This window comes from Rhynchophorus ferrugineus, unplaced genomic scaffold, assembly GCF_030347505.1.
Source record: "Rhynchophorus ferrugineus isolate W39M unplaced genomic scaffold, kcgeb_rfMv2 rfM5, whole genome shotgun sequence".
NCBI classification, from domain to species: domain Eukaryota; kingdom Metazoa; phylum Arthropoda; class Insecta; order Coleoptera; family Curculionidae; genus Rhynchophorus; species Rhynchophorus ferrugineus.
This window is the reverse complement of record NW_027472584.1, coordinates 26,468,831-26,495,921: the sequence shown is the minus strand read 5'-3', so window position 1 is coordinate 26,495,921 and position 27,091 is coordinate 26,468,831. Positions and strand designations below refer to the sequence as shown.

The following is a 27,091-nucleotide window of genomic DNA, read 5'->3' as shown; positions in this document are numbered from 1 at the left end:
TCGAATATCTTGAAAACTAAAAATTCTTAAGCAATTTAATGTGGATTTTCGTTTCTTTTACCCGAAAATATATGTATTTTGAAAGTTTAATTTTTATCTGAGAGGTGAAAAAAATGTGCACTTTTTCCATATATATAGTCATGAAAATTTGTGATTTTTGGCCATTTTCAATGTTTTAATTGTCATTTCCGTTCGAATAATCACAGGTTAATTAAAATTACAGGGTTTATAAAGAATTTTACGGTGAATCGAATAATGGTATAATAGTTTTTATACAACTTTTAATTATTAAGTCATAGAAAGAAAACTATTTTCAATAAATGAGTGGATTTCAGTATATCTTGAATATCTTAAAAACTAAAAATTCTTAAGCAATTTAATGTGGATTTTCGTTTCTTTTACCCGAAAATATATGTATTTTGAAAGTTTAATTTTTATCTGAGAGGTGAAAAAAATTTACAGTTTTTCCATATATATAGTCATGAAAATTTGTGATTTTTGGCCATTTTCAATGTTTTAATTGTCATTTCCGTTCGAATAATCACAGGTTAATTAAAATTACAGGGTTTATAAAGAATTTTACGGTGAATCGAATAATGGTATAATAGTTTTTATACAACTTTTAATTATTAAGTCATAGAAAGAAAACTATTTTCAATAAATGAGTGGATTTCAGTATATCTTGAATATCTTAAAAACTAAAAATTCTTAAGCAATTTAATGTGGATTTTCGTTTCTTTTACCCGAAAATATATGTATTTTGAAAGTTTAATTTTTATCTGAGAGGTGAAAAAAATTTACAGTTTTTCCATATATATAGTCATGAAAATTTGTGATTTTTGGCCATTTTCAATGTTTTAATTGTCATTTCCGTTTGAATAATCACAGGTTAATTAAAATTACAGGATTTATAAAGAATTTTACGCTGCATCCAATGATATTATAATAATTTTCGCACAACCTTTATTTTTTAAGTTATACAACGAGAACTATATTTTCAAAAAAGAGTGAATTTCTGTTTATATCGCATATCTTAAAAACTATACATTTTAAAGCAATTTAACACGGGTTTTCGTTTATTTTACGCAAAAATACCTACATTTTAAGAATTTTATTTATGTTGGAGTGGCACTTTTTCCATACTTAGTCATGAAAATTTACGATTTTTTGCATTTTCATTTTTTTGCCACCAATCCTACCGAATAATTGCAGGTTAATGAATATTACAAGGACTATAAAGAATTGTAAGCTGAATCGAATGGGACTTATATAACGAAAACTATTTGTTCCAAAAAAAGGATGTATTTCTATTTATGTCACATATCTTAACCATATATTTTAAAGCAATTTTATGTCACATATCTTAACTATACATTTTAAAACGATTTTCGTTCGTTTCATCCGGAAATAAACATATATATATATATGTACATGTATTTAATAAAAATACTTCATTATAAAAAAAATTCTTTTTGGAATATAAAAAGGATTTCTTTTGCATTGGCCATTGATACAAACTTTTATTATAGATAAAATATGATTTATCTAAAGAACAGAAAAGAATATCCGAAATAAATATAATATATTCATTCTTTCCGTGGTTTGATGAAAATAAGTAACTATATATTTCCTTTAGGAACAGTTGTTATAGATCTGAATACAAAATTAGTCTTATCAGGCTCACCGAGCGCATATCTATTCATGTCAATTTGATATATGGATATTTTTACCTTCAATTTATTTCATCGGATTAATAGATTATAATTTTATATTCTTTTATATTACAATATAGTAGTTATTGATATATAACTGTTGCATAATACTTTTTGTTTTTTCAAAAATTGTACCACTAGTATATATGAATCATACCAAAGTTAATATTGCAGTTAAAAATTACCGTGCAATAATGAAATATTAATATTTAGAATATGTAGCAACAGAGTATTAAATCTAAACATCATCATAAAAGCTTTGAGTACGATCTACATAAAAAATATTGAAAAGCATCAGAAATTGTAGCAAAAATACGGTATATAGTTCAGAATTTTTTATAGAGTGCTTAGGCAAGAGTGTGATCAAAATATTGACTTATATTTTTTATTCCGGAAGGCGGTGGGTAAAACACTCGTTCATCTTAAGTTGTCTACCATCATCTAGAATCAAAACAGGACACTGGGGAATGAGTTAAACTCAGTTCTTTGCCACCAATTTAAGTTAAAGTCCAGATATTGACCAAGAAGTTATTAGCGGCGGTAAAACCAATAAACCCAGTTGTTTTTTAACCCTTTTAGAAGAAGTTTTTCGCGAAAATCATTGAATAAAACATTCGTTGTTGCTATAGCCACCCTATTCACCAGACCTAATAACCTTTAATATTTTTCCGGATTTTCACTTTTCAGAAATGGAAAATAAGAAATTAATAAGTCACTGAAATAAGCGGGTTGCAATTCAGAGAGATTATATTGAATAATGGCACGTGTTTTTCTTGATAGAAACACAAAAATATGTTTAAAAATCAGTTTGTAATATAGCTCCCTTTCCTACTGATTTAAATAGTGGTTGATGCAGATTGGGATCTTCGTTTCCAACATTATCTGTACTGGCATTATTGCTACTAGCGTTCTCCATTAACGTATGTGATTCTGTTGTATTATTATTTGGGGAATCATCTTCACTCTCGACCGAACTTTGATTATGATTTAAGTCGTATAAAGTTATATTTTTAGTCGCGTGCCATAGATATGCTGTAATTATGATCGCTAAACCTAAAATGCATAGTGTACATGATGCAAGTAAGATGGTAAATGAATTTGAATAGAGTAGACATTTGGTGGATCCGTTAATTTCACAAAACTTTCCTAAAATGGATTCAAACTCTATATTATTAACTTGATTAAGGAAAAATATAATTCTCACCTTTTATGGCGTCGTAGAATATTCTAGTTATATAAGAGATGTGTCCGAATAATGTTAAATACATTCCAAGAGCAAGTGCTTTGTCTTTAGTCAAAACAACTCGCAAAATAATGAATAACGTAACAATACATGCCATCGCAAATAGTGCTCTGCATATAATATAGTTTATTTGTGCTAAAATCCATATTAAGTGACAATTCTGGTTGCAGGTACCATTTGTAGCCGTTTGGGTGGTGACACCGCAAAGACAATCTTGATATACCTAAAATTATTTGAAATTAATAAAGTTAGGTGTTGTAATGTCACGATTAATTACATTTCGCTCGTTGTTATACGTTCTGCAACCAGCGTAGCAAGGTGAAAAATAAGTTGCTCCATTCAAGCACACTGGTCTAAAAGAAGAATCCAATGAACACGAACAATTACTTGAACAATACGTCAGAGTCAGCGCGTGGGAATATTCGGTTTTTATGTTAACGTCACACTTAAGAAACATTGTCAAACTAAATCCAATAAATATAGATAAAAAGGCCAACAGATTCCAGCGTATTAATCTTGAAGCACTAGGCCGTAGGTAAGTGATTATTAGTCCGGTAACGATATATGAAGCCGCTATTATAGGTTGTTCTAAATGAATACTCAATATCTGTAATAACAGTGAGTCATTAAAACTCAGCCATATCGTATCTTTACGTAAATGATATTTAGCTTCCACAAAAATATTCTCAAATATCCGAAAGTTTGTTAAAGTTGTATCCACCAAAACTATTGCTAATAAATTGAATAGAAGTATCTTGTTCTTCAATATACGTAACACACTTTGGAAGAAACCTGGAAATGATTTTTAAAATATCACAACATATTTTATTTTTACAACATTTTTACCATCAGGGTTTCTGTCAGAATCGCCGGATGCCACTTTTGATAGAGAATTTGGAAATGTCGTCATTATAATACCACATATACACAGTACTGAGATTACAGAGAGCCAGACTAGAACAAAAATTTAATAAATGTTTGGCAGTAGAAACACTAAAACAATTTACCTGTGGTTGTAAATACTTTCATCTGATTAAGAAAATATATCAACCACGAACTATATAATCCCGCTTGTTTTCCCAGTGAGTACATTAAAAAAAATAAGCCTTAAATAATAGGAAATATGTTAGCGCTTGCTATTTTCTGCATTCATTCGTTCATACCCATAAAAATGGGGCTTCTGTCAAGCAGGTGGTCATCTATATAACTTATTGCGTGACAAAATAGAGACACTGTACACACGGAGTATAATAATTGATAGATGATAAAAAGCAAATAAGCCATTATTTCATTGTTGGAGTAAGTTTCATTCATCACAGTGATGTTATCAAACTCGCCATGGTCGCATAATAATCGATCTAAAATATTCCAATTAAATACGTATTGTTTTAAATGGATTCAAAATAAGCCTTCGTTGATTGCCATTAAAAATAAACAATAGGATATTAATAATGAGAGTTAAAGATATTAACGCAGATAGAACCCCTTAAAAAGGCCGATAATGATATATAGAGCGGTATAAAAACTATGCGAAAAATCTAGTGAATATGGAGGCGCTAGGGGAATAACACTCAAAAAAAGAAATGATTCCAAAATTCTAAGTTGGTTATAGTAATCTAGTTTTATAATATTTCTATAATTCTTCTGACGACAAACGGCGGAGACTTATTTGTTCACCTAATAAAATAGATACCACGTATATTAGTAGAATTGATTGAATTATTGCCCTTGGGTCCGTAAATTTCAGGTAAAATTAAAAGAAAACAGGATATCGCTAAATATATCACTAATGATCCAATCCATTTTAGTTTGCCATATTTCTGTCCTAAATAGGCCAAAATTAGAGCAACTAATCCAACAAAAACATGGTCCACGTATTTTAAAATATCTGAAACATGAATCATAACATTAAAAAAAGTATTTTATTTTTTGTGTATTTACTTACGAAAAAAATTTTCTGTTATATGAAAGTGATTTTTCCATATAACATGCGTACCATAAAAATATTGAATGATTAGACCGTGAATAAAAAAAATTGTAGACATAACACTAATAACACATCCTGAATTTGCCAGTCCCTGTAAATTGTTATTTAAGAATGGTATCAAACAATTGCATTTTTCGTTATTATTCTTATCGTCGTCTGCATTTCCGTTACCAGACATTATTGTTAACAAATTGAAATTTAATAACATATTTGCTGAATTTCATGCATTAGGCTTGTTCGAGATAAGATAAGTTGTTCGATACAGATAGGCATGCAGTATTATGTTATATACATACAATAAATGTACCAATATAATTCATAATCAGATAAGAGAATCTTATTTAGTTAATATAAAAATTACAGATACCTGTAAAACACGATCGATGAACGCACTTTCATTGACGATAACGCTAACAGATGGCCACAGGTTACGATTTAAATACCTATTCCTAGATGTTTTCAACTAGCAACCTGGGTTACTTAGAAATTATATAGAAAAATTGAAATTCGCTGATAAAAATGACAGTATAAGCATATGGGCATCGATATCAGACCCGCATCCGAGTTAAATCCGCTTTCCCAATTCCATCTAATAATTTAGTTGTCTTTTGCGCGTTGTAAAGGAACGTTGCTTGGGTGTTCTTATATGATGTTGGTTCATTTTAAAAAAGGTATTACATATTATATTTGGTGTACAATGAAAAAGGTATATTTAGAGCTTGATTGAACTTTTAGATATGGTAACAGCGAATTGTGTTGTGATTGCATTAACTTGGATCATATTTTTAAAAATTTCTTGCGGGTTTTGTGCACTGGAAACTAAAAATGTTACGTCCCCAATTCACAATGATATTCTTAATGACTCTGACAAGTTCCCAGATAGTCACAAACAAATAATTTCCCCTGATCAAAGGAAAAAAGTCATTATAAAACGTGCATTACCTCAAAGATACCGTAATGCTTATTATAACAAAAGAAATAGACCAAATCGTGTAAAGTATCATCCAGCTGAGTACACTGAGTACGACTACGACTACCTAACAACAGAAAAACTGCGGAATAGACGAAGAAACCATCGTAGACCGATAGGATTTGATTATGACGATAATTATGATGATTACGATTACGAGCAAAGACCTCACAAATGGAATCCACAAAAACGTCGGAATAGAAACAAAAATCGAATGAGAGATAATGATTTTAATAATTATAGCAGCGAAAATTTGAATGATAACGTTGAACATGTTACTATGATAGTAAAACCGAGGCAACAGCAGCAAACTATGATGCCCACCACCACTACAGAACCAACAACTACGCCCAGTGCTACAAACATTACTAATGGTACCACTCAAGGCACCCCAACAACTAATTCCAGTACGACTTTTACAGGTTATGGTAAGCTATTAAAATTAACACCAAACATTTTGTTTAAATTAAAGAAAAACTTCTAGGATATGGACCTCCAAGTAGTAATGATAATGTCAGTATAACATATGGTCCACCATCAGTACCCAAACCAATTTATGGTATACCTGGTTCAGCACCAGGGGTACCTATAAGTAGTTGGTCTTCTATCCATCATAATTTGCCTGGTTATCACCACCAATCTGCTTACGGCTATGTTCATAATTCTCATCAACCCTCATCAAATCCCTATAAGCACCCAATTTATAATCATCATACCGCATCTTCTGGAGATCAAGCTAACTATGCAGTACCACATTCATTTTATGAAATTTCTGATAATTACGGTTCGTATAGTAGAACAAATCCATATCATTATAGCCAGCATGATACATCTGATGTTGCAAGAGAAAATGATGTGTATCCTATTATATCAAGATTGGTTTCAAACGATTATTAACACATATACATGGTGTGGGTGAATATATATTTTTAGGACGTTATTGGTTACAAAGTTTTATTACAATTGTATTGTTATATATACTCTCTTATTAATAAATATTTGCTTTAAGAGAAACAGGAAATATTCTATAGTTAATATATAGTGTTTTATATAGAAAATGTAAATAAATGCTAAATCTATTGTCAATACTTTTTCTCCAACATAATATTTAACAATTACTTTTAATTATTCGATATAATAGCTCTAAATCTTACTACTTCAATATTTCTTGAAACGAAAAAAAAACAATCACAAGTCACAGAGGCCTAAATCTGTCGAATAAGGCGGGTGTTGCAAGAATTAGTATAACAGTTGGTTGATTTTCGCATGAGAGTGTGCATTGTCTTGATGGAAAAAGTTTGTTTTCTTCTATATATCAGTTTTTTTGTACCCATTTTAATAGATAGCGGAACAATAACATGGTACCACCACCGCTTTCCATTTCTTTATTATTTCCAAATATCTGATTCTGGGTCTGTGTCTGAACTCTGACTTTTGGTGAACTTGTAGATAATGAATGAATAAATCTGTAAAATAATTGGATCAATCTATGTCCGATTTTCATTTTATTTGTTAGTACCCTTTCGTACCTGTAGGTTTTTCCTCCTTGTAAAATATCATGCTTAAAGCCAGTCAACTATCTTTGAAAGAATTTCTTGTAATGTGAGAGTCACAAATCAGGGGGAACTAAACCGAGCAAATAGGGTGGATGTTGTCCTCTTGTTTCATATATATTTCAAACAGTTAATTATAGAGGTTCGTTTACATAGTCAAAATTAATAAACTCGTAAAAATGTAACATTTTGTCTGGTCCACCCTATATTTGCAATTTCTGACTGTTTAATTTTCTTACTATATCTATTTGTGTCTCTTTCTGTATTTAATCGTTTATTCTTGTTTGTTGGTCCTAGTATGATTAATAACATTTTTTTGTTTGTATAGAAGACTCGGTTTGTTGTCTTTTAACTCTACCTCCCTGCCTGTTTTATCAAATTCGTTTTCTATGTTAGTATTTCCAATTCTTATAATTTGTTCATTGCCATTTTTCTGGTAATAAATTAGTATAAACAATTTTAATCGTCTATACTTTAAATAATAAATAAGCGTCAATACATTAGGAGTGTCAATAAAAAAAAACATAATAATGACGTAGATAATACAAGGGTACATATACGGAGGGTGCTATGCCAGGTGTGCTTTATGAAGCACTCACTAAGTGTAGCGAACTCGTATGTTCAGAGGGTATAGTTCATAGACGTAGAACGATATTCGGTCATTATTTTTAACGGTATTATTTTTACTATTCTAGATAGTGGTTATGGAAAACGTAACCAGAACGCTGGCACATGCTTCGATCAGAAAATATATACTAATGAGTAGTTTATTTTTGGATACACACACACACGTATATATAAATATATATACTTACATGTATTTTGATCAGCGACATCTATTGATGAAAATGCGAAGTATTATTGGAAACTGTTAAAATTGATAATTTTCAGATGTCTCTTCATGAAGTAACGACTTCGTTCTAAATCACATTTCTAATCTTCGATAATTTTTTGTTTCTGTCAAATTGATGCTGTTGGTTTCATTGATTAGAAATGGTGATTTTGATGTCAATGACGTTTAATGGCCAACGAGTTATTGAACGAAAAACCAACTCGATGAACCTTCACAGAGTTTAGCAGTTGTTGCTGTGAGAAAGATTTAAAAGGAGATAAAATGGTTACTACACGAATTGACTGAAAATGTCATTTCGTACCGTATCCAAATTGAGGTTTTGTTGTTTGCCAACCAAGCGACAAGAGGTTTTTGTGGCGTTTTGTGACTGGCGATGAACGGTAGATATATTACGATAATTCGTAATTGATTCACAGGAAAGTCGTCCCTATCGACATTGATATGGAATTTCCATGATCATAAAAGGTTTTTTAAGCACGTGGTGGGATACTAAATGGTGTAGATACGTACATCCGTTAAGTGAACGAAGTATGGTTGCAGAAGAGATCAGCAATAACGACTACACGTTGCAATATTTGTGAAGAATACACTGTCGCAACACCAATGAGAAGTTCTGTTGCGCCCAGCTTACTCACCAGACATTTTGTCTTTTGATTACCAGTTATTCAGATCGATGCAGCATCGTTTGAGTGGTTCGCGGTTTCGAAATAGTGAAGAAGTGTGAAAATCATTCGATTATTGGACCGCTGCCAAAACCAACATCGTTCATTCGACACGGCATCGCCATGTTGGCAGAAATATGGGAAAAAGTCGAAGAAAACGATGGGAAATATTTTGATTGATATGTATATATATATATATATATATATATATATATATATATATATATATATATATATATTGTATCGATTTTTTTCAATACACGATGTTTGAAAGTGAAAAACTTTATCGTAGTATATAATGCATTACCGAGTAATTTATTTTTAGATAGACATAAATATATATGTAAAATAAATATATTTGTGTGTGTGTGTAAGTTTGAAATGATAATAAATCGCGCCGAATAGTAAATTTAAATCGTCGAAATCGTCATCTAGATGCAGGCAAGGTCCACGTTGTGTGGAATATCGGAAATTGGTCGAACTAAAAATAAACGTAGTTCGAGCTAAAAAGGGAGCAGTGCGCCTCTGACAGAACCGCGTCTAGGGGGTTACGTACTACTGTCCCGACCGTTCGGCACAAAGCAGGGGGCGCGCGTTGACTACCGGGATCTTCACCGAACGCGTCGTATTCGCATTCGAGCAGCCGTCTGTCATACGTCGTCGTGCCCAGTTGACAGCGTTCCCTACAGAACAGCTGCGTTCGTCTCCAGTCTAAAATTAGGCGCCGGTGGTTCGATTGCGCGTCAACCGCGTATAGTCGCAACTCCCAATCGCTGGGAAATTTATGTCCGAGTTTCCTAGACCTGCTTCCATATGCGAGATCGCAGGAATAACTTTACCAAAGAGTACATAAATAATATAGTCAATCCATTGGGAAGCCGTCCTGCTAGACCTACCGAGATCGTGCGTGCGAACGAAGAACGTGCGGCTACTGCTTTAGAGCCCGCAGAAGATAACTCAAAAGTAAGTACTCAAAAAAAATCACTCAATTTGTTTTCCTCTCAAACTCTACGATTGATTCGTTTACAGAATATGCTGATGCCAAGTGCCGGCATAGCATCGCCCGAAAGCGATAGTCTGGGTCTTTCTGGCCTGGGGGTAATCGGTACCACCAGCTCGTTGAACGGTACCGCCGTACAAAACAAAGACACCACCTGGACCAAGTTATTCGTCGGAGGCCTACCCTACCATACCAGCGACAAATCGCTTCGAGATCACTTCGCCGTCTACGGAGACATCGAGGAAGCGGTCGTCATAACCGACAGACAAACTGGAAAAAGCCGAGGTTATGGATTCGTAAGTAAAATTGATTTTTTTAAAAATAATATTGTACCAATCGAGTCCCGACAATATTAATGGTTTCATTTTACCAGTAACAGTATGAGTTTCTTATCAAGGTACTGTTGACGATATTCGTTCTGGGTACTCATAACAATAATAACTACTTTCTTATCTGCATATATTCGCTTTCTAGATATCAACCACGGAATCCATTTAGACTCGCCACGCGTTCACCGTTTGTTTTTTTTTTTTTGCAATTGTTTTACCAAGTCATCACTTTTCTAAATCTTTCACGAAATTTTTACCAGCTCTATTTCCATATTGCGGGCATATTAAAACGCTTTGTCGCCGTTGTGTTGGTACCAGATGTTTACCAAAATGAATTCTTAAAAATAGAATTAAATCGATTTTAATTTCAGAACTCTGCTGATGTCGGAATTTACCGTTAAAATAATTTCGAAACTGTTTTTGATGTAATTTAGTTTACCCCGGGGGTATTGTCCCTTTTATACTCGCGTTTGTACACTAACACAACCCTCACAGCTGAAGGTACGGTACGTAGGTAGTCGGGGTGAATGAAACGAACAGATGTCGGTCATAAAAAAAGGGAGAGATGTTTCGCGATGAAAATTCCTAGTTGTTTTGTTGTTTAAAATATCGAAACTGTTATCGTCATTTTTTCCAGGTTATTATGGGAGACAGAGCGTCGGCAGAAAGAGCTTGTAAAGAACCAAATCCAATAATAGACGGAAGAAAAGCCAACGTGAATTTGGCTATTCTCGGAGCCAAACCAAGAGGAAATGTGCCTACCGGTAAGTCATCTTTTTTTTTCGAATTTCGGTGTATTTAATTCGTTCCAGTTTGTTTATTTATTATCGGAATATGATGTGTTCGTTCGAAATGTAAAACGGAGACAAAATAACGGGTTGAATGATGTACTCAGGTTGCGACTAAACTCTCGTGAGCATATCCGGGTAGACCGGAAACTAATGCGGGGCAAAAGACAAGGGTAACACAGTATGCCACAAAACAATACCTTATGTCCTGTCATATATCAGTGGCGTAACTTTGACTCAATTAAATTGATACGTCACCTTACGTTGTATATTTCTCACAATAAATAGTAAACAATATTGAGTTTACATCAGAAAACTGTGTCAAATATAATGTATTTTATTCTTAATTTTGCCACAACAATCTTTTCCTGTTTTCTTCAAATTTTATCCCAGTAATTATGATGGAATGCAAGTGTTGAAATAATGCCAAGTCATTAAATTAAATCAAAAAAATAATGTCAAATGGAGTTTCATGTTTCTGTAAAATAGTATCAGAATAATAACAACATTTTATATGGTGAAATATTGCCAAATAATTATAATTATATTAGTGTTCAAATTAATACAGTAAAATAAAATTAAGTGGAAATAATATACATAGTGCTTCTTGTTTGTTTAAAATATTATCGGAATAATGACAATAATGTGCAAATGGTGAAATAATACCGCATAGTGATTGAAATAATTCAGAAAAATAATATCAATATTTCTTTAAAATTCAACTTATTCTTTAAAAACTATTAGAGTATCTACTATTAGATATCATAGTGATCGAATAATAATTAAGAAAGAATCGTCTCAACTGGGATTAATCAACATAGCGTTTCTTTAAAATATTATTGGAATAATGACAATAATGTGCAAATGGTGAAATAATACCACATAGTGATTGAAATAATTCAGAAAAATAATATCAATATTTCTTTAAAATTCAACTTATTCTTTAAAAACTATTAGAATATCTACTATTAGATATCATAGTGATCGAATAATAATTAAGAAAGAATCGTCTCAACTGGGATTTTAATCTACATAGTGTTTCTTTAAAATATTATTGGAATAATGACAATAATGTGCAAATGGTGAAATAATACCACATAGTGATTGAAATAATTCAGAAAAATAATATCAATATTTGTTTAAAATTCAACTTATTCTTTAAAAACTATTGAAGTATCTACTATAAGATATCATAGTGATCGAATAATAATTAAGAAAGAATCATCTCAACTGGGATTTTAATCTACATAGTGTTTCTTTAAAATATTATTGGAATAATGACAATAATGTGCAAATGGTGAAATAATACCAGACGGTCATAGTGATATAATGAATTAAAAAATATAATATCAACCGGGATTAATATGCATAGTATTTCATGTTTCCTTAACTCTGGGAAGACTGTGGAACTAAGAGTAATAAAAAAGGTTTCCTTAAGATATTATCTGAATAATGACTGCAGCGTGCAAGTAGTGAAATAATGATAAATAGTGATTCATATTTAATTAAAACAATATAAAAATAATCCCAATAAAACGCAAAATGGTGAACTATTACAGTGATCGATTTCGTCAAGTGGTGTTTATGTAGATAGTGATATTGTATAATATCATCAAAATAATCACAATAAAGTAAGAACAGTGATCGACTTAATTCAAATAAATAATTTCAGTGAGGTTAATCTGTATAATCTTTTTACATTTTTCCTGAAAATATTTTTAAAATAATCACAATTAAGTGCAATAATGAACTAATGCATAATCATAGTGATGGAGTTAACCCGGCATGATAATTTCAACTTTCAAATATTACCGGGATAATCTTGACATGTTGAAAATGGTGAAATAGTGATCAAATTAATTCTGCAAAATAAAGTTACCTGCGTATTAATCTGCGTAGAATCACGATAATCATAACATAGACAAAGCAGTTATATTGATCCGAATTTCTAGTGATATAGTGATCAAATTAATAGAAAAATCAGCCTTTTTAGAATACTAAGTTTATAAAATTAAGGTAGTAATAATATCTAAGTTGGTTAAAATATAATTAAGGATATGTTTTTTTTATCAGAATATTTTAAATACTTTCAGGTTTTCAATTCCCAACAGTCAGAGCGGGCGCTTATCCAGCTCTGTTGCCTAGCCAATACGGGTAAGTCTACATTAAGATCACGATCGACACATTTAATTTATGAATAGGATAACTTTTTTTCCAATCACCAACAAATCTAAATGTCATAATCAGTTGTTTCATATTTTCTAGCCACTTAAGCTCGAGGAGTTGGTGATTCCATTGAAATTCTTTTATCGAATTTGGCAGATCCAAGAAACAACTCAAACATATGTAAACAGTTAGTCTTCGATGAGCGTGTGTTTGTGTGTGTGGATTTTTTAATTTTGGTTAGTTATTGAGTTCCACTTATCAATAATCGATACTTGTTGGGTCTATGGGATCAGCCCCCGAATCTTTGCGTAGTTTAGAAGGTGGATGATGATGATGATGATGATGGACACATAATCTAACTTTAAATAAAATTACTTGTAAATTACGCGACGAAAATTCCCTCGGCTTGGCAAGTACCAACTCGATGCACGATGTCCCCCAATCATAAACTCTAAATTTATTTGATGAAAATATCGATATCTATATATATATTAATACATAATATAACCCCGTCCAGCAATATTGCAAATATCTTTTTTGGTAGTGTAGTTTTTTTTTTGTTTTATAAAGCATGGCTTTATTTTTGACCGTTTTGACAGGTTGGTCAACTATTAATGGTTTAACTCATTTTGATAATCGAGATCTTTGCAATATTCGTAATATATCAAAACAATAAGCCTTGGAAATAAATATATTAACGATTATGTTTTTCGGTCTATCTTCAACACTTAGATTGGTGGACGAAACTATTGTTTGCTGTGGGATTTTATTTTTGTATTATTTTTTATTTTGGGCTGATTATTTTGTACGTTATTTTTTTTGTAACTCACGACTGCAATGTAACATTTAACGCGACACTAACAAGTTATCGATGTGCTTGATTATTAAAATAAAGGAACTAGTGGAGTGCTTGGAAAATGGAGACGCGTCCATTAACGAATTACGTGGTGAGATTTTTTTGGGCGCTTCACTGTCCCTTTCCATTAAAAGCTGTGTTACAGTGCAGCCGAGTAGAGGGGTTGGTAAAAGTGTGAAAGTTGACAACATACAATAACTATAGTTTCGCCATTCGACCACCGGACTATAGGCTATTGGATGTTTTGAATGTTTGGAATTTTGTCGCGTTTTGCTCAGAAGCATATATCGGTTAAGGTAGTTTCGTAGGTGTTTCTAGATAGTATTTTTCTTACACATATTTGAATAGTACCATAACAGCACAAGTGTATCTCATTTCAATACTAACTCGATTTTCTTTTGTGGTGTAAAATCTCTCTCACTCTCTCTCTCTCTCTCTTTTTGTCAACCGACCACGACTAGAAATCTCTCCCTTCCCACATACTGCTCTAATAAAAGAAGGAGTCACAACAACCGACTCGAGCCAAAAGTTTTAAATGCGTCAGAGTTGGCCGTATTTGTGAATTATGTATCAAAACGAAAATAGCCCGAAAATTAATTGCTCAAGTCTTGCCTGCTTCCACACGCATGGTTATAGACCTCTTTGACACGAGATTAAATATAGATCAACGTTTTATCACAGCTTGTACAGCAAAAAACTGTCTTCTTTGTCACCGAGCGTAGCCTCCACGTATAATAATATCACCGTTTGTTCGGAATTTAGTACGTTTTTAAATAAAAATTACAAGATTTGTTCGAGGGGTAACGCTAGACTGACCAATGGTGATATGTTAACGAACATTAAGCGAGCGCTTCGCTCTTTAACCGGTTTAGATTGGGAGAGAATGTCTTATATGGGCAGAGTCGAGGGTCAATAAGACCTCCGGAGTGTGGATTGTCGGAATCCGGAGTTTGCCCGGAGCGGCGCGCGAACCTCACAACTTTACAGCTAAGTCTGGATTTGCGAGAAGATTATCCAATAGACGTTCGACGCCGCCTTCTAGGCTGGATGTTTTTGCACATAATTCTTGGGAGCCTTCCTCTTTTTTATCGACATCCGAATTTATTTCCGATATTATCCCGTTGGTGTTCGTTAAAATTAAAATGCAAGTCGAATAGGAAACGTCCGTTTACTATTAAAACGAGGGGAATTGATTTTTACGTATTTCGGCTGTGGAAAAATATTTGTATGGCATTTTATGCTAAACAAACATTATTTTTACCCAGTGGTCAATAGGGGAAAATCGATAACACATTAGACCCAAAAGGGACAGTATACGACTAGAACATGTGTAATGGATTATTACTTTCTATTCGACAATACCTTGTGGCAAAGACAACAAATCATTTTAATCGTGCCATAAAATCATACTTTTATTAATCATTTAAAACTAATCGCCGGTTACTCTATTAATTATTCAACTCTAATAACAATTTTCATTTCATTTCTTGTTGTTAACATCATCAATCATTCCTCTAATTATTTTCCAAGGATCCATTCGAAATCTCTTGATCTATAATAATTATCATTACCATATGTGGTTCAACAACTTCATTCTCCGTCCAGACCAACTCAAAGGGAGCTAAATCTGGATAGTAATATGGACGAAAATTAATAATCACATACTTTATTAATGGTTCAACTCTAATAACAATGTTCATTTCATTTCTCGTTGTTAACATCATCAATTATCCTTCTAATTATTTTCCAAATTGTTCAATAAGTTTTGTCGTTCAATAAGTTTTGTCGTTCAACAAGAAAAGCGTGATTCCGACTCAGTCAAAACCAACTGCAATCTTTTTATTCGATGAAAATCGCTTTAGCAAAGTCAAGAAGAGCCAAATCTGGAGAGTAAGGCAGACCAAAATTAATAATCACGTACTTTATTAATTGTTCAACTCTAATAACAATGTTCACTTCATTTCTCATTGTTTATATCATCAGTTACCCTTCTAATTATTTTCCAAATTGTTCAATAAGTTTTGTCGTTCAACAAGAAAAGCGTCATTCCGACTCAGTCAAAACCAACTGCAATCTTTTTATTCGATGAAAATCGCTTCAGCAAAGTCAAGAAGAGCCAAATCTGGAGGGTAAAGCGGACGAAAATTCATAATCACGTACTTTATTAATTATTCAACTCTAATAACAAGTTTTGTTTCATTTCTTGTTGTTCGCATTATCAATTATTCAACTAATTATTTTCCAATTTGTTCAATAAGTTCTGTCGTTAAGAAAAACGTTATTTCAATTCAGTCAAGACCAACTGCAACCTCTTCATTCAATGTAAATCGTTTCAACAATGTCAAAAGGAACTAAATCTGGACAGTATGGTGAACGAAAATTGATAATCACGTACTTTATTAATTATTCAACTCTAACAACAAGTTTCGTTTCATTTTTTGTTGTTAGCGTCATCAATTTTCCATTTAATTATGTTTCAATTTGTTCAATCAAGTTTGTCAGTTCATGTCAAGTTTTGTCGCACAACAATTACAATAATCTCATTTCAATCATCTCCATTTCCTCTAAATCAGACCTATAATCATTATATATATATATATATATATATATATATATATATATATATATATATATATATATATATATATATATAATAGACTGCTCAATAAGTTTATAGTTTACCAAATAAGTGTCATGGGGTGCTAGATCTGGAGAGTAAGGCGGACGAAAATTGGTCACGTTATTTCAGCGTTAATTTTTTTAAACCGTTTGGGAGGCAGAATGACATTTCGCTTTTGTAGACCCATTTTTTATTACAAACTTTTATATCCAGTTAGTTCAAAATGCTATTAATTAATTAACATCGTTCCCACCTTGAAATCAGAAGTATTATTATCTTATCTTTCCATTTCGCCAAAATCGTTTAAAAAAAATCAAGAGAAGCTAAATCTGGAGTGTAAAATGGACGCTTCCTCGTTCCAGTTAGTTCAAAGTATTATAGAATAATCTTAACACCCCCCTGGACAATATCTGGAACCTGCAGAATCATCATCAAAACGATGAAACGACGTACAAAACATCATAATTATTTCTAAAATCGCATTTGAGTGGCTTTTTGTTCCATCGTTAGTAATAACGACATCGAATTTCGAAACTTTCTAGCTTAAAATTCCCAGTTTAAAATGCCAGACATCTGCTAAATCTCTGTCAGTTAATAAATATACTTGTATTAATCATTTGAAAACAATCACTAGTTATTCATCACCGTATTAATTATTCAACCCTAATAACAATTTGTTATTAACTATCCCTCTAAACATTTTCGAAGCATCTAAGATATCATAATGTATAATAATTATAATATATACTATTTTATTCAGTAAGTTTTATAGCATAACAATAATTATGTCATTCCAACTCTGAAATCAGAAATGTAATACCTTGTAATTCAATCAAAATCGTTTCAAGAAAACCAAGGGAATATAAAATAAGTTTTTTTTAACAAAACAATTTTTCATCGGGAATTTTTATATCCAATTAGTTCAAAATATTATAGAAAACCTTTAAAAAATTTAATAAGAAAAATGAACAACTGGAACAACCTATGTTATTATGTATATATATAAATATAAATATGTATAACAGTGGAAAATAAATAGCTAAAATATCACGACTCCGAGAAAAAGTTACAACGAAAAAGGGAAACGAAAATAACTCAAAAATCCTTAAAAAATACCGTTCCTAAAATATCTTTGAAATCGGCATTTCAAAACGGATTTCAACTGTATTTCTATTAAGGAGACACCTCCTTGGCTCTTCTTAACGTGCCAAGTCTATTTCGGTCGTCCCATTTAACAATGTTTGTGCTAATGTATTATTTTTAACCCAACTAATTTCAATACATGGCTTTTTGTTTTCGAATATTGTATCAGAGGAAAATGTCGCGACGTTGTTTGGATTACAAAAAAAAATTAATAAAAATCAAACATCAATATACAATTCGTTGCTTACTACGAGTATAATTTAACAAGGAAACTTCAAAAAGTTGTTTTTTTCGTAAAAGCATATTATTAATAATTCACAATAATTCGAGTAAAGCGAACAAACAAGGTAAAGCAATGTAAGCTGGTAGGGAAAATAACCCGCCCATCTTTCATGCCTCGTTAAGAAAACATGTACGAATCGTTTCGACATAATTAATTGCTTATTCTTTAATTTTTTTTATTAATATATAACTGCCACCGATAATATTTTCTATTGTTGTCGATAGATAACAGTTGATGTTATTTTAAAGCAAAAACAGATTGAAATATGTTATCTATTCTATATTAATCCACGGAGCATGTTAAATAATATATAATATTAGGTGCTTGCATGTATTCTGATCATTATTTTTTCATTTTAAAAAGACGTTTATTGTGAAAAATCGGTACAATGTATTTTATTGAAAGTATCGTCGATTGATAGCTGCTATTTTTTCCCATCTCTCAGGCAATTTACGGATTCCATCTCGAAAGAACCGTGTATCTTTTGGATGTACCCATGAATCAACCCATTTTTTGGTATCTTAATGCCGCTCAGACAGGTTACGACTCATATGTCGGAGCCAATAGTAATCAGAAGGAGCAAGGTCTGGAGAATGCGGCGGGTAGGTTAGCAGCTCTCGTTTTAAAGGTTCCCAGTTTTCTCCGGTTTCTGTTACGTTGAAAAATACCGTTGTTGTCTTTGCTCAAATTCCGACTGCAGCTTTTCGCGCAGTGCTCTACTCGAACGCATCAATAGTAGTGGATAGCGATCTTCATTGATGGTTTCATCGAATAATGTCTTCAGATTTTTTGACTGCACAGAACGCTCTTTGTCTTCGGTGTCAAGATCACCATTTTTAAAACATTGTAACCACTAGTCACATGTTGAATTCGATAGAGCTACCATAAGCTTCACGCAGAAATGACGAAATGACACATACTGAAAAGTAAACTCAGTGACGCAGAACGACAGAACCTCCCATTTTAGCTGCGGTAAATATTGGTTGCAGTATACACTGTTACTTGCTTTTACTATTCTTTTTGTAAATATACGTTGTTCTATTGGTTCAATTGGCACGTGTAGACATCTGCAGTAATAGTTTTCAATTTTAGCATTTATATGTATTAGATATTTCTGCTCTCACTATATTCACAGAATACTTTTTGCTGTAGATGGCTCTCCTGGTCTAACCCATGACTTTTTACGTTTGGGTTTATAGACGGTTACAATACGCCACAAAAAACTCTTCTATTTTGCCTGTGGTAACGATGTTTTGATTATTTTTCATCGAACTGAATGTTACGCTATCTGAAAGTTCTTTGAGAGTTCCTCCAATAAATCTTGCAATTAATTGTCATTGAAGTTTTTTAGTTCAACAATATGTCCTTTATCATTGACACCAAAAGCACCACCTTCAAATGATTGAAACCAAAACTGACAATTAAGATATGACGGACATGACATGACAAGACAATTTTGAGCGTTCCATGAACAACTCGAATACATCAAATTTAAGAGTTAGGCCAGGTCTACGTTGACACCTCGCATTTTGTCTAATAGATATCGCTGATCAAGATACATGCAAGCATCTAATATATATTCTAGTCTGATAATTTTTCTCTAATTAACGGTTTTAATCCGTTACATTTCAATTTTTTGCATTTATTAATTTCAATGGTCAGAATATGTAGGTCGATATTGATGAAAATTTTAGACACGTCTGGATTGTCGAAAGTTTTCCACACAGTTTTATTTGGCATTTCTGGTGTTGCTTGCTGTGGTCGGTGTACACGTCATTTGCGTTAGTTCGGATTATATTTGTGATTTTTGTTTTCAGAATGCCGCCGAGTTATATGTACCAATCGCCATATCTAGCAGCAACGGCTCCAGGAAGTTTAGTGCCCCTACAATCGACGCCGTTATCTCATGCTGCTGCGGTGGCTGCGGCAACCTCACAATTTTACGAATACCAGAGCGCAGCTGCCATAGCTGCAGCCGCACCGTATACCGGTCAGTATGCCAATGGTTTCGAAGCTTACACACCATACACAGGTGCAGCAAGTAAGTTTTCTTTATTTAAATAAACAGAATCCCAATTATTATAATTAATTTTGTCTAGGCGCTGCCAATTATATGCCTTATACGTATGCGACTCTACCCCAAACACAAGCAATACCAACAGCTGCGACAACAGCTTTCCCGGGAATACCATATCAAGCAACAGCTCAAGCTCCCGCATTACAGGAAGCCAGACTGCAGTAATTTCTTCATATAAAATACTTTAATAGCAAACAAATATTTGGACGTTAGCGGTATAGATTATTTTCCTAATATATTTTCGGTCGAAGTGGCGGTTGAGTCAAAACTAAAACTCAAATTGTCATTCCAAAGAGAATAATAAAACAAAATTTAACTAATCAAATGCTCAAAATATTCAAACAATAGACTTAATTGCTGCTCTTTTGTAGAATGTTACGTTGTTAAATCTGCAAAAGTAAGTGCAATAGATAAATTGCTTAAACATAGTATATTTAATATAAAGAAAATGTATAGTTCTAGTCTTCAATGTTACATAGATATTACTATTATTGATAGTTATTATTGATATTTCTTAATGAAATAATACTTAATATATAATCTAATGTTAAAAACGTACATAACAACAGTTTACATTTTCACTAACTAGTATCATAAAAGAATAATACATATTAAATGGTCATAGATGGCTTTGAATTAATTAAGCGTATATTCGTCAAGTGCCTTGTAACTTTGATTAATCTTACATGAGGTTTATGAAGACAATACTAACAAAAATAAAACGCCCTGTACGTTGCTTTTTAAAATAACAGTTTTAGATATTTAGAGTGATCTAGTCAGGGTTTTGCACTAATTTAAAATATCTATTTCCGTCCACTATCCGTTTCCAACGTTGTTTTGACTGCTGAATAGAAGACTATTTTGTGCATAACTAATGTCAATATATTTTTTAATGGTTGTGGATTTCTACATAATGATGTTATTCGTACTTGTGAAAATGTAAATATAATTAATGTATACTTTATTTATAAAAATCAATGTATTTATGTACACTTTTATTTATAATTAGTTAAGACATCATAACCATTATTAGTTTTGTAGGTTCTCTTTTAATAGAATTCATAATAAGACCATCCTTCTATTCTAAACGTCTCTTCAAGACATTTCAAGATAATTAAATTTAGGTTATTTTTTACTTCATTATTTAAATAAGCTAAAAATATTGAATATCCATTGTTTTTTATTTCCCCTTCTTTTCCTATACACAAAAGCTGATACGAATTTCTGTAATAGTATTTCTGCTTCTTTCCAATAGCTGCAAATACATCTGCATGGATTTAAAGATTGGCACATTTGTTTTAATATATATTTGTTATTAATATAATTTGCTGTAATATATATACATATATATATATATATATATATATAGAATAATTTTTCCATTTCAGTGCCAATAATCATTAATAAAGTTGATGAAAATTATTATTTTAATTACTTATTTTTTTATTATAAATATAATATAATCTTTAATTCTTAAGTTATACAACGAAAATTGCATTTCCAAAAAATGGTGGAATTTATCATATATCTCAAAAACTATAAGGTCTGAAGCAATTTAATGTCGACCTTCGTTTTTTTCACCCCAAAATAATCATATTTTGACAGTTGTATCTTTATCAGAGAGGTAAAAAAATGTGGCACGTTCCATATATATATTTTTTGCCATTTTCGTTCAAATAATCGCAGGCTAACAAGTGTTACAGAGTTTATAGAGAATTTTACGCTGAATCGAGTGGTTGTATAATAATTTTTATATAAATGTTTGTTTTAAATCTGTATGATGAAATGTGTATTTTCAAAAAACAGTGAATTTTTGTTTATGTCACATAACTTAAAAACAACAAATTCTACAACGATTTAACGTGGATTTTCGATTATTTCGCCCCAAAATACATATATATTAACAGTTTTATCTTTATCCGAAACATAAAAAAAATTGGTACTTTTTCCATACATATAGTCGTGAAAATTTGTGATTTTTGGTCATTTTCAATTTTTTTGTTGCCATTTCCGTTCAAATAATCGCAAGCTAACAAAAGTTACAGGGTTTATAGAGAATTTTACGCTGAATCGAACGGTTGTATAATGATTTTTATATAAATGTTAGTTTTCAATCTGTATGATGAAATGTGTATTTTCAAAAAATCAGTGAATTTTTGTTTATGTCACATAACTTAAAAACAACAAATTATACAACGTTTTAACGTGGATTTTCGATTATTTCGCCCCAAAATACATATATTTTAACAGTTTTATCTTTATCCGAAACATAAAAAAAATTGGTACTTTTTCCATACATATAGTCGTGAAAATTTGTGATTTTTAGTCATTTTCAATTTTTTTGCTGCCATTTCCGTTCGAATAATCACAGATTAATTAAAATTACAGGGTTTATAGAGAATTTTACGCTGAATCGAACGGTTGTATAATGATTTTTATTTAAACGTTAGTTTTCAATCTGTATGATGAAATGTGTATTTTCAAAAAATCAGCGAATTTTAGTTTATGTCACATAACTTAAAAACAACAAATTATACAACGTTTTAACGTGGATTTTCAATTATTTCGCCCCAAAATACATATATTTTAACAGTTTTATCTTTATCCGAAACATAAAAAAAATTGGTACTTTTTCCATACATATAGTCGTGAAAATTTATGATTTTTGGTCATTTTCAATTTTTTTGTTGTCGTTTCCGTTCAAATAACCGCAGACTAACGAAAGTTACAGGGTTTATAGAGAATTTTACGCTGAATCGAACGGTTGTATAATGATTTTTATATAAATGTTAGTTTTCAATCTGTATGATGAAATGTGTATTTTCAAAAAATCAGTGAATTTTTGTTTATGTCACATAACTTAAAAACAACAAATTATACAACGTTTTAACGTGGATTTTCGATTATTTCGCCCCAAAATACATATATTTTAACAGTTTTATCTTTATCCGAAACATAAAAAAAATTGGTACTTTTTCCATACATATAGTCGTGAAAATTTGTGATTTTTAGTCATTTTCAATTTTTTTGCTGCCATTTCCGTTCGAATAATCACAGATTAATTAAAATTACAGGGTTTATAGAGAATTTTACGCTGAATCGAACGGTTGTATAATGATTTTTATTTAAACGTTAGTTTTCAATCTGTATGATGAAATGTGTATTTTCAAAAAATTAGCGAATTTTAGTTTATGTCACATAACTTAAAAACAACAAATTATACAACGTTTTAACGTGGATTTTCAATTATTTCGCCCCAAAATACATATATTTTAACAGTTTTATCTTTATCCGAAACATAAAAAAAATTGGTACTTTTTCCATACATATAGTCGTGAAAATTTATGATTTTTGGTCATTTTCAATTTTTTTGTTGTCATTTCCGTTCAAATAACCGCAGACTAACGAAAGTTACAGGGTTTATAGAGAATTTTACGCTGAATCGAACGGTTGTATAATGATTTTTATACAAATGTTAGTTTTCAATCTGTATGATGAAATGTGTATTTTCAAAAAATCAGCGAATTTTAGTTTATGTCACATAACTTAAAAACAACAAATTCTACAACGATTTAACGTGGATTTTTGATTATTTAGCCCCAAAATACATATATATTAACAGTTTTATCTTTATCCGAAACATAAAAAAAATTGGTACTTTTTCCATACATATAGTCGTGAAAATTTGTGATTTTTAGTCATTTTCAATTTTTTTGCTGCCATTTCCGTTCGAATAATCACAGATTAATTAAAATTACAGGGTTTATAGAGAATTTTACGCTGAATCGAACGGTTGTATAATGATTTTTATTTAAACGTTAGTTTTCAATCTGTATGATGAAATGTGTATTTTCAAAAAATCAGCGAATTTTAGTTTATGTCACATAACTTAAAAACAACAAATTCTAAAACTTTTTAACGTGGATTTTCGATTATTTCGCCCCAAAATACATATATTTTAACAGTTTTTATCTTTATCCGAAACATAAAAAAAATTGGTACTTTTTCCATACATATAGTCGTGAAAATTTGTGATTTTTAGTCATTTTCAATTTTTTTGCTGCCATTTCCGTTCAAATAATCGCAGGCTATCGAAAGTTACAGGGTTTATAGAGAATTTTACGCTGAATCGAACGGTTGTATAATAATTTTTACATAAATGTTAGTTTTCAATCTGTATGATGAAATGTGCATTTTCAAAAAATCAGTGAATTTTTGTTTATGTCACATAACTTAAAAATAACAAATTCTACAACGATTCCACGTGGATTTTCGATTATTTCGCCCCAAAATACATATATTTTAACAGATTTATCTGTGTCCGAAAGATAAAAAAAATGTGGTACTTTTTCCAAACATATAGTCGTGAAAATTTGTGATTTTTGGTCATTTTCAATTTTTTTGCTGCCATTTCCGTTCAAATAATCGCAAGCTAATGAAAGTTACAAGGTTTATAGAGAATTCTACTCTGAATCGAATGGTTGTATAATGATTTTTATATAAATGTTTGTTTTCAATCTATATGATGAAATGTGTATTTTCAAAAAATCAGTGAATTTTTGTTTATATCACATAACTTAAAGACAACAAATTCTACAACGATTTAACGTGGATTTTCGATTCTTTCGAAACGCAGGTTGATGAAACTTACATCATTTATAAAGAATTTTACGCTGAATCTAATGATAGTATATTATGCAACCAATAAAATGTTTTATGTAACCTTTAATTCTTAGGTTATACAACAAAATCTGCATTTTCAAAAAATGAAATGTTACATATCTTACAAGCTATGCATTTTAAAGCAATTTAATATATATTTTCGTTTTTTTTCACCCCAAAATACAGAATAGAATTTTATCTTCATCCGAGAAGTAAAACATTTCGACACTTTTCATATATACAGTTATGCAAAACTGATTACCTGTACAACTGTATTATCTCTACCGTCCCATGAAGTCCACCCCCAATTTTCTGTTTTGACAGTATCTGATGACACACCTAAAGCTCAAAATAAAACCTACTAGCTGAAGCTCCTATCAAAACAAATCTTAACAAAAACTTACATGTTACCTTAAATTGGATTATATTAAGTAATCTGATTAATCGGCTAGCGACGAATGGAAATGATAGTTAAATGATTTTCACTTGGTATATTGTCTGGCTCATTTCCAAAATTACTTATATTTTGCGATATTTCTTATTAATAGGATTTACCCAAATATCACCTGTATCCGTGATAGTCATTATAAATTAAAAAAATCAATCAATTTTGACAATCAAATTCTGACAGTCAAAATCTTGTCAGATAAGAAATATATTTTGTAATATCTTTATCTTAAAATAACATAAAACTACTTATAACACACATTTAACACTAGTATCATTTTTATTCATTGTTTTTGGCACTATTAATTTATAATAATTTTACCTTATTGTTTTTTAACGCCTAGCATATGCATGTCTTAAATTTAATAAGCAGTTTATCATATTAATAAATTATACAAAAGATACTTCATATATAAAAAACTGAGTTACAGTCTTTTGTTCTTTCAGGATCCTTGTGAAATAAAACATTTTGCCATTTCAACTCAGAGTGTACGCTTTTCTTTTATTACTAGTAACTGAGGCACTGTAATGAAGATAGTCTTAAAATACTCAAAACTTATACTTTGTAACACTTTTGTGACTTTCTTGTACTTTAATATCTATGCTCTGTGAAAATTATATTGTAAACACAAAATACACATTGTGTTTTTTATATGTGTATTAAAACTCAACAACAAAATAACGTATCAATTGTTTAGTACTTAACTATTTCAAGTTCTCTTAAAATAAAGATGAAAATTAAGTATGTTCTATTTAAAAACCATACATATACTGTGTTATGACAATTTCTTACCCACATACACGTTTTTTTACATCAGATACATTTTTAATTCATAAATAAAGCTACCCATATTATTACATTTACATTTGATACATTTAAATTTGTATAGTAAAATTAGTCCCTCTCTAATGATAACATTTTCTATTGGTTAATTACCTACACTTTTACACGTACAATATACTAAACAGCAATACACTGAATAGTTAAGAAAACTATATAACATAATTTGTAATAAATAATAGTATAAAAACTTCCTAATAAATTGTTAAAGTGTCTCATTGTACCGACAGGTTAAGTAACGTCGAGCATAATCCAAAAATTGATTATATTGTTGTATGGAAAGTTGTATAACAACGACATACTATTTTAGATAGTATATCACAATCAGTATCATAGTTTAAACTTTTACATTATTTTATAGATTTTATGTACAAAATAATCTTTTATACTTTGTTATTAGCTAGAATTAGTTTGTAATAATTTTTTTTACTATAGTGTATTGTACATACGCAACCCTTTATACTGCACAATAATTATTTGTATTATAATTAAATTTTAAAAAATTGATATAAGAAATTTGTTCTCATTTCAGTTCAGAGAAGTCTGTTTAACATATCTGAATTGTGAGCATCTCTTATCAATAATCAGACACATAATCTATAATAAAATATAGCGGATATATGGTTAAATCATGTATTAAATTGTTTTAATAAATATAACGATAACCATTTAAATTAAAAAAACAACTAAAATTCGCTAATACTTTCTAAAATTATAAAGTTTACAAAAACAAACAAAAACTAAATGACACGTCAACCGACTAACAATCACAATTTCCATGGTCATATGACTGGTTCGAAAAATATTAAGACTACATCTGTAAGTTGAATAATATTTTAAGGATATATTGCAGAAGATTTGTAGGTTTTAACGAAATACTTGAATAATAATAATCATGG

At 30.8% G+C, this 27,091-nt stretch overlaps 3 protein-coding genes and 1 long non-coding RNA gene across 6 annotated transcripts; 2 read left to right on the top strand and 2 right to left on the bottom strand.

The window, feature by feature from the left end:
• Positions 1-1,282: 1,282 nt before the first annotated feature.
• Positions 1,283-25,434, bottom strand: LOC143197415 (solute carrier organic anion transporter family member 74D). 2 transcript variants are annotated; one of them, XM_076405837.1, is made up of 10 exons: positions 25,309-25,434; positions 25,167-25,243; positions 4,901-5,033; positions 4,649-4,843; positions 4,119-4,313; positions 3,963-4,061; positions 3,802-3,909; positions 3,233-3,747; positions 2,917-3,178; positions 1,283-2,858 (listed from the first exon to the last, which is right to left on the bottom strand). In XM_076405837.1, the coding sequence occupies exons 3-10, from the start codon at positions 4,998-5,000 to the stop codon at positions 2,509-2,511; spliced, it is 1,824 nt and encodes a 607-aa protein (XP_076261952.1). In that variant the 5' UTR covers positions 5,001-5,033; positions 25,167-25,243; positions 25,309-25,434; the 3' UTR covers positions 1,283-2,508. The 2 variants fall into 2 exon arrangements, with proteins under 2 accessions (XP_076261952.1, XP_076261951.1); XM_076405836.1 differs by lacking the exons at positions 25,167-25,243; positions 25,309-25,434 and having other exon boundaries at positions 4,901-5,209.
• On the top strand, positions 5,462-6,992 carry LOC143197419 (uncharacterized). Its single transcript, XM_076405846.1, has 3 exons — positions 5,462-5,613; positions 5,678-6,340; positions 6,397-6,992. The coding sequence occupies exons 1-3, from the start codon at positions 5,589-5,591 to the stop codon at positions 6,807-6,809; spliced, it is 1,101 nt and encodes a 366-aa protein (XP_076261961.1). The 5' UTR covers positions 5,462-5,588; the 3' UTR covers positions 6,810-6,992.
• On the bottom strand, positions 8,345-9,105 carry LOC143197790 (uncharacterized). Its single transcript, XR_013006073.1, has 3 exons — positions 9,079-9,105; positions 8,620-8,745; positions 8,345-8,551 (listed from the first exon to the last, which is right to left on the bottom strand). It is a non-coding gene; the product is annotated as an uncharacterized LOC143197790 (long non-coding RNA).
• On the top strand, positions 9,178-21,411 carry LOC143197421 (RNA-binding protein 38). Of its 2 annotated transcripts, XM_076405849.1 has the most exons (6): positions 9,178-9,943; positions 10,010-10,276; positions 10,947-11,073; positions 13,191-13,251; positions 19,983-20,206; positions 20,265-21,411. In XM_076405849.1, the coding sequence occupies exons 1-6, from the start codon at positions 9,794-9,796 to the stop codon at positions 20,405-20,407; spliced, it is 972 nt and encodes a 323-aa protein (XP_076261964.1). In that variant the 5' UTR covers positions 9,178-9,793; the 3' UTR covers positions 20,408-21,411. The 2 variants fall into 2 exon arrangements, with proteins under 2 accessions (XP_076261964.1, XP_076261963.1); XM_076405848.1 differs by having other exon boundaries at positions 9,581-10,276.
• Positions 25,435-27,091: the final 1,657 nt, after the last annotated feature.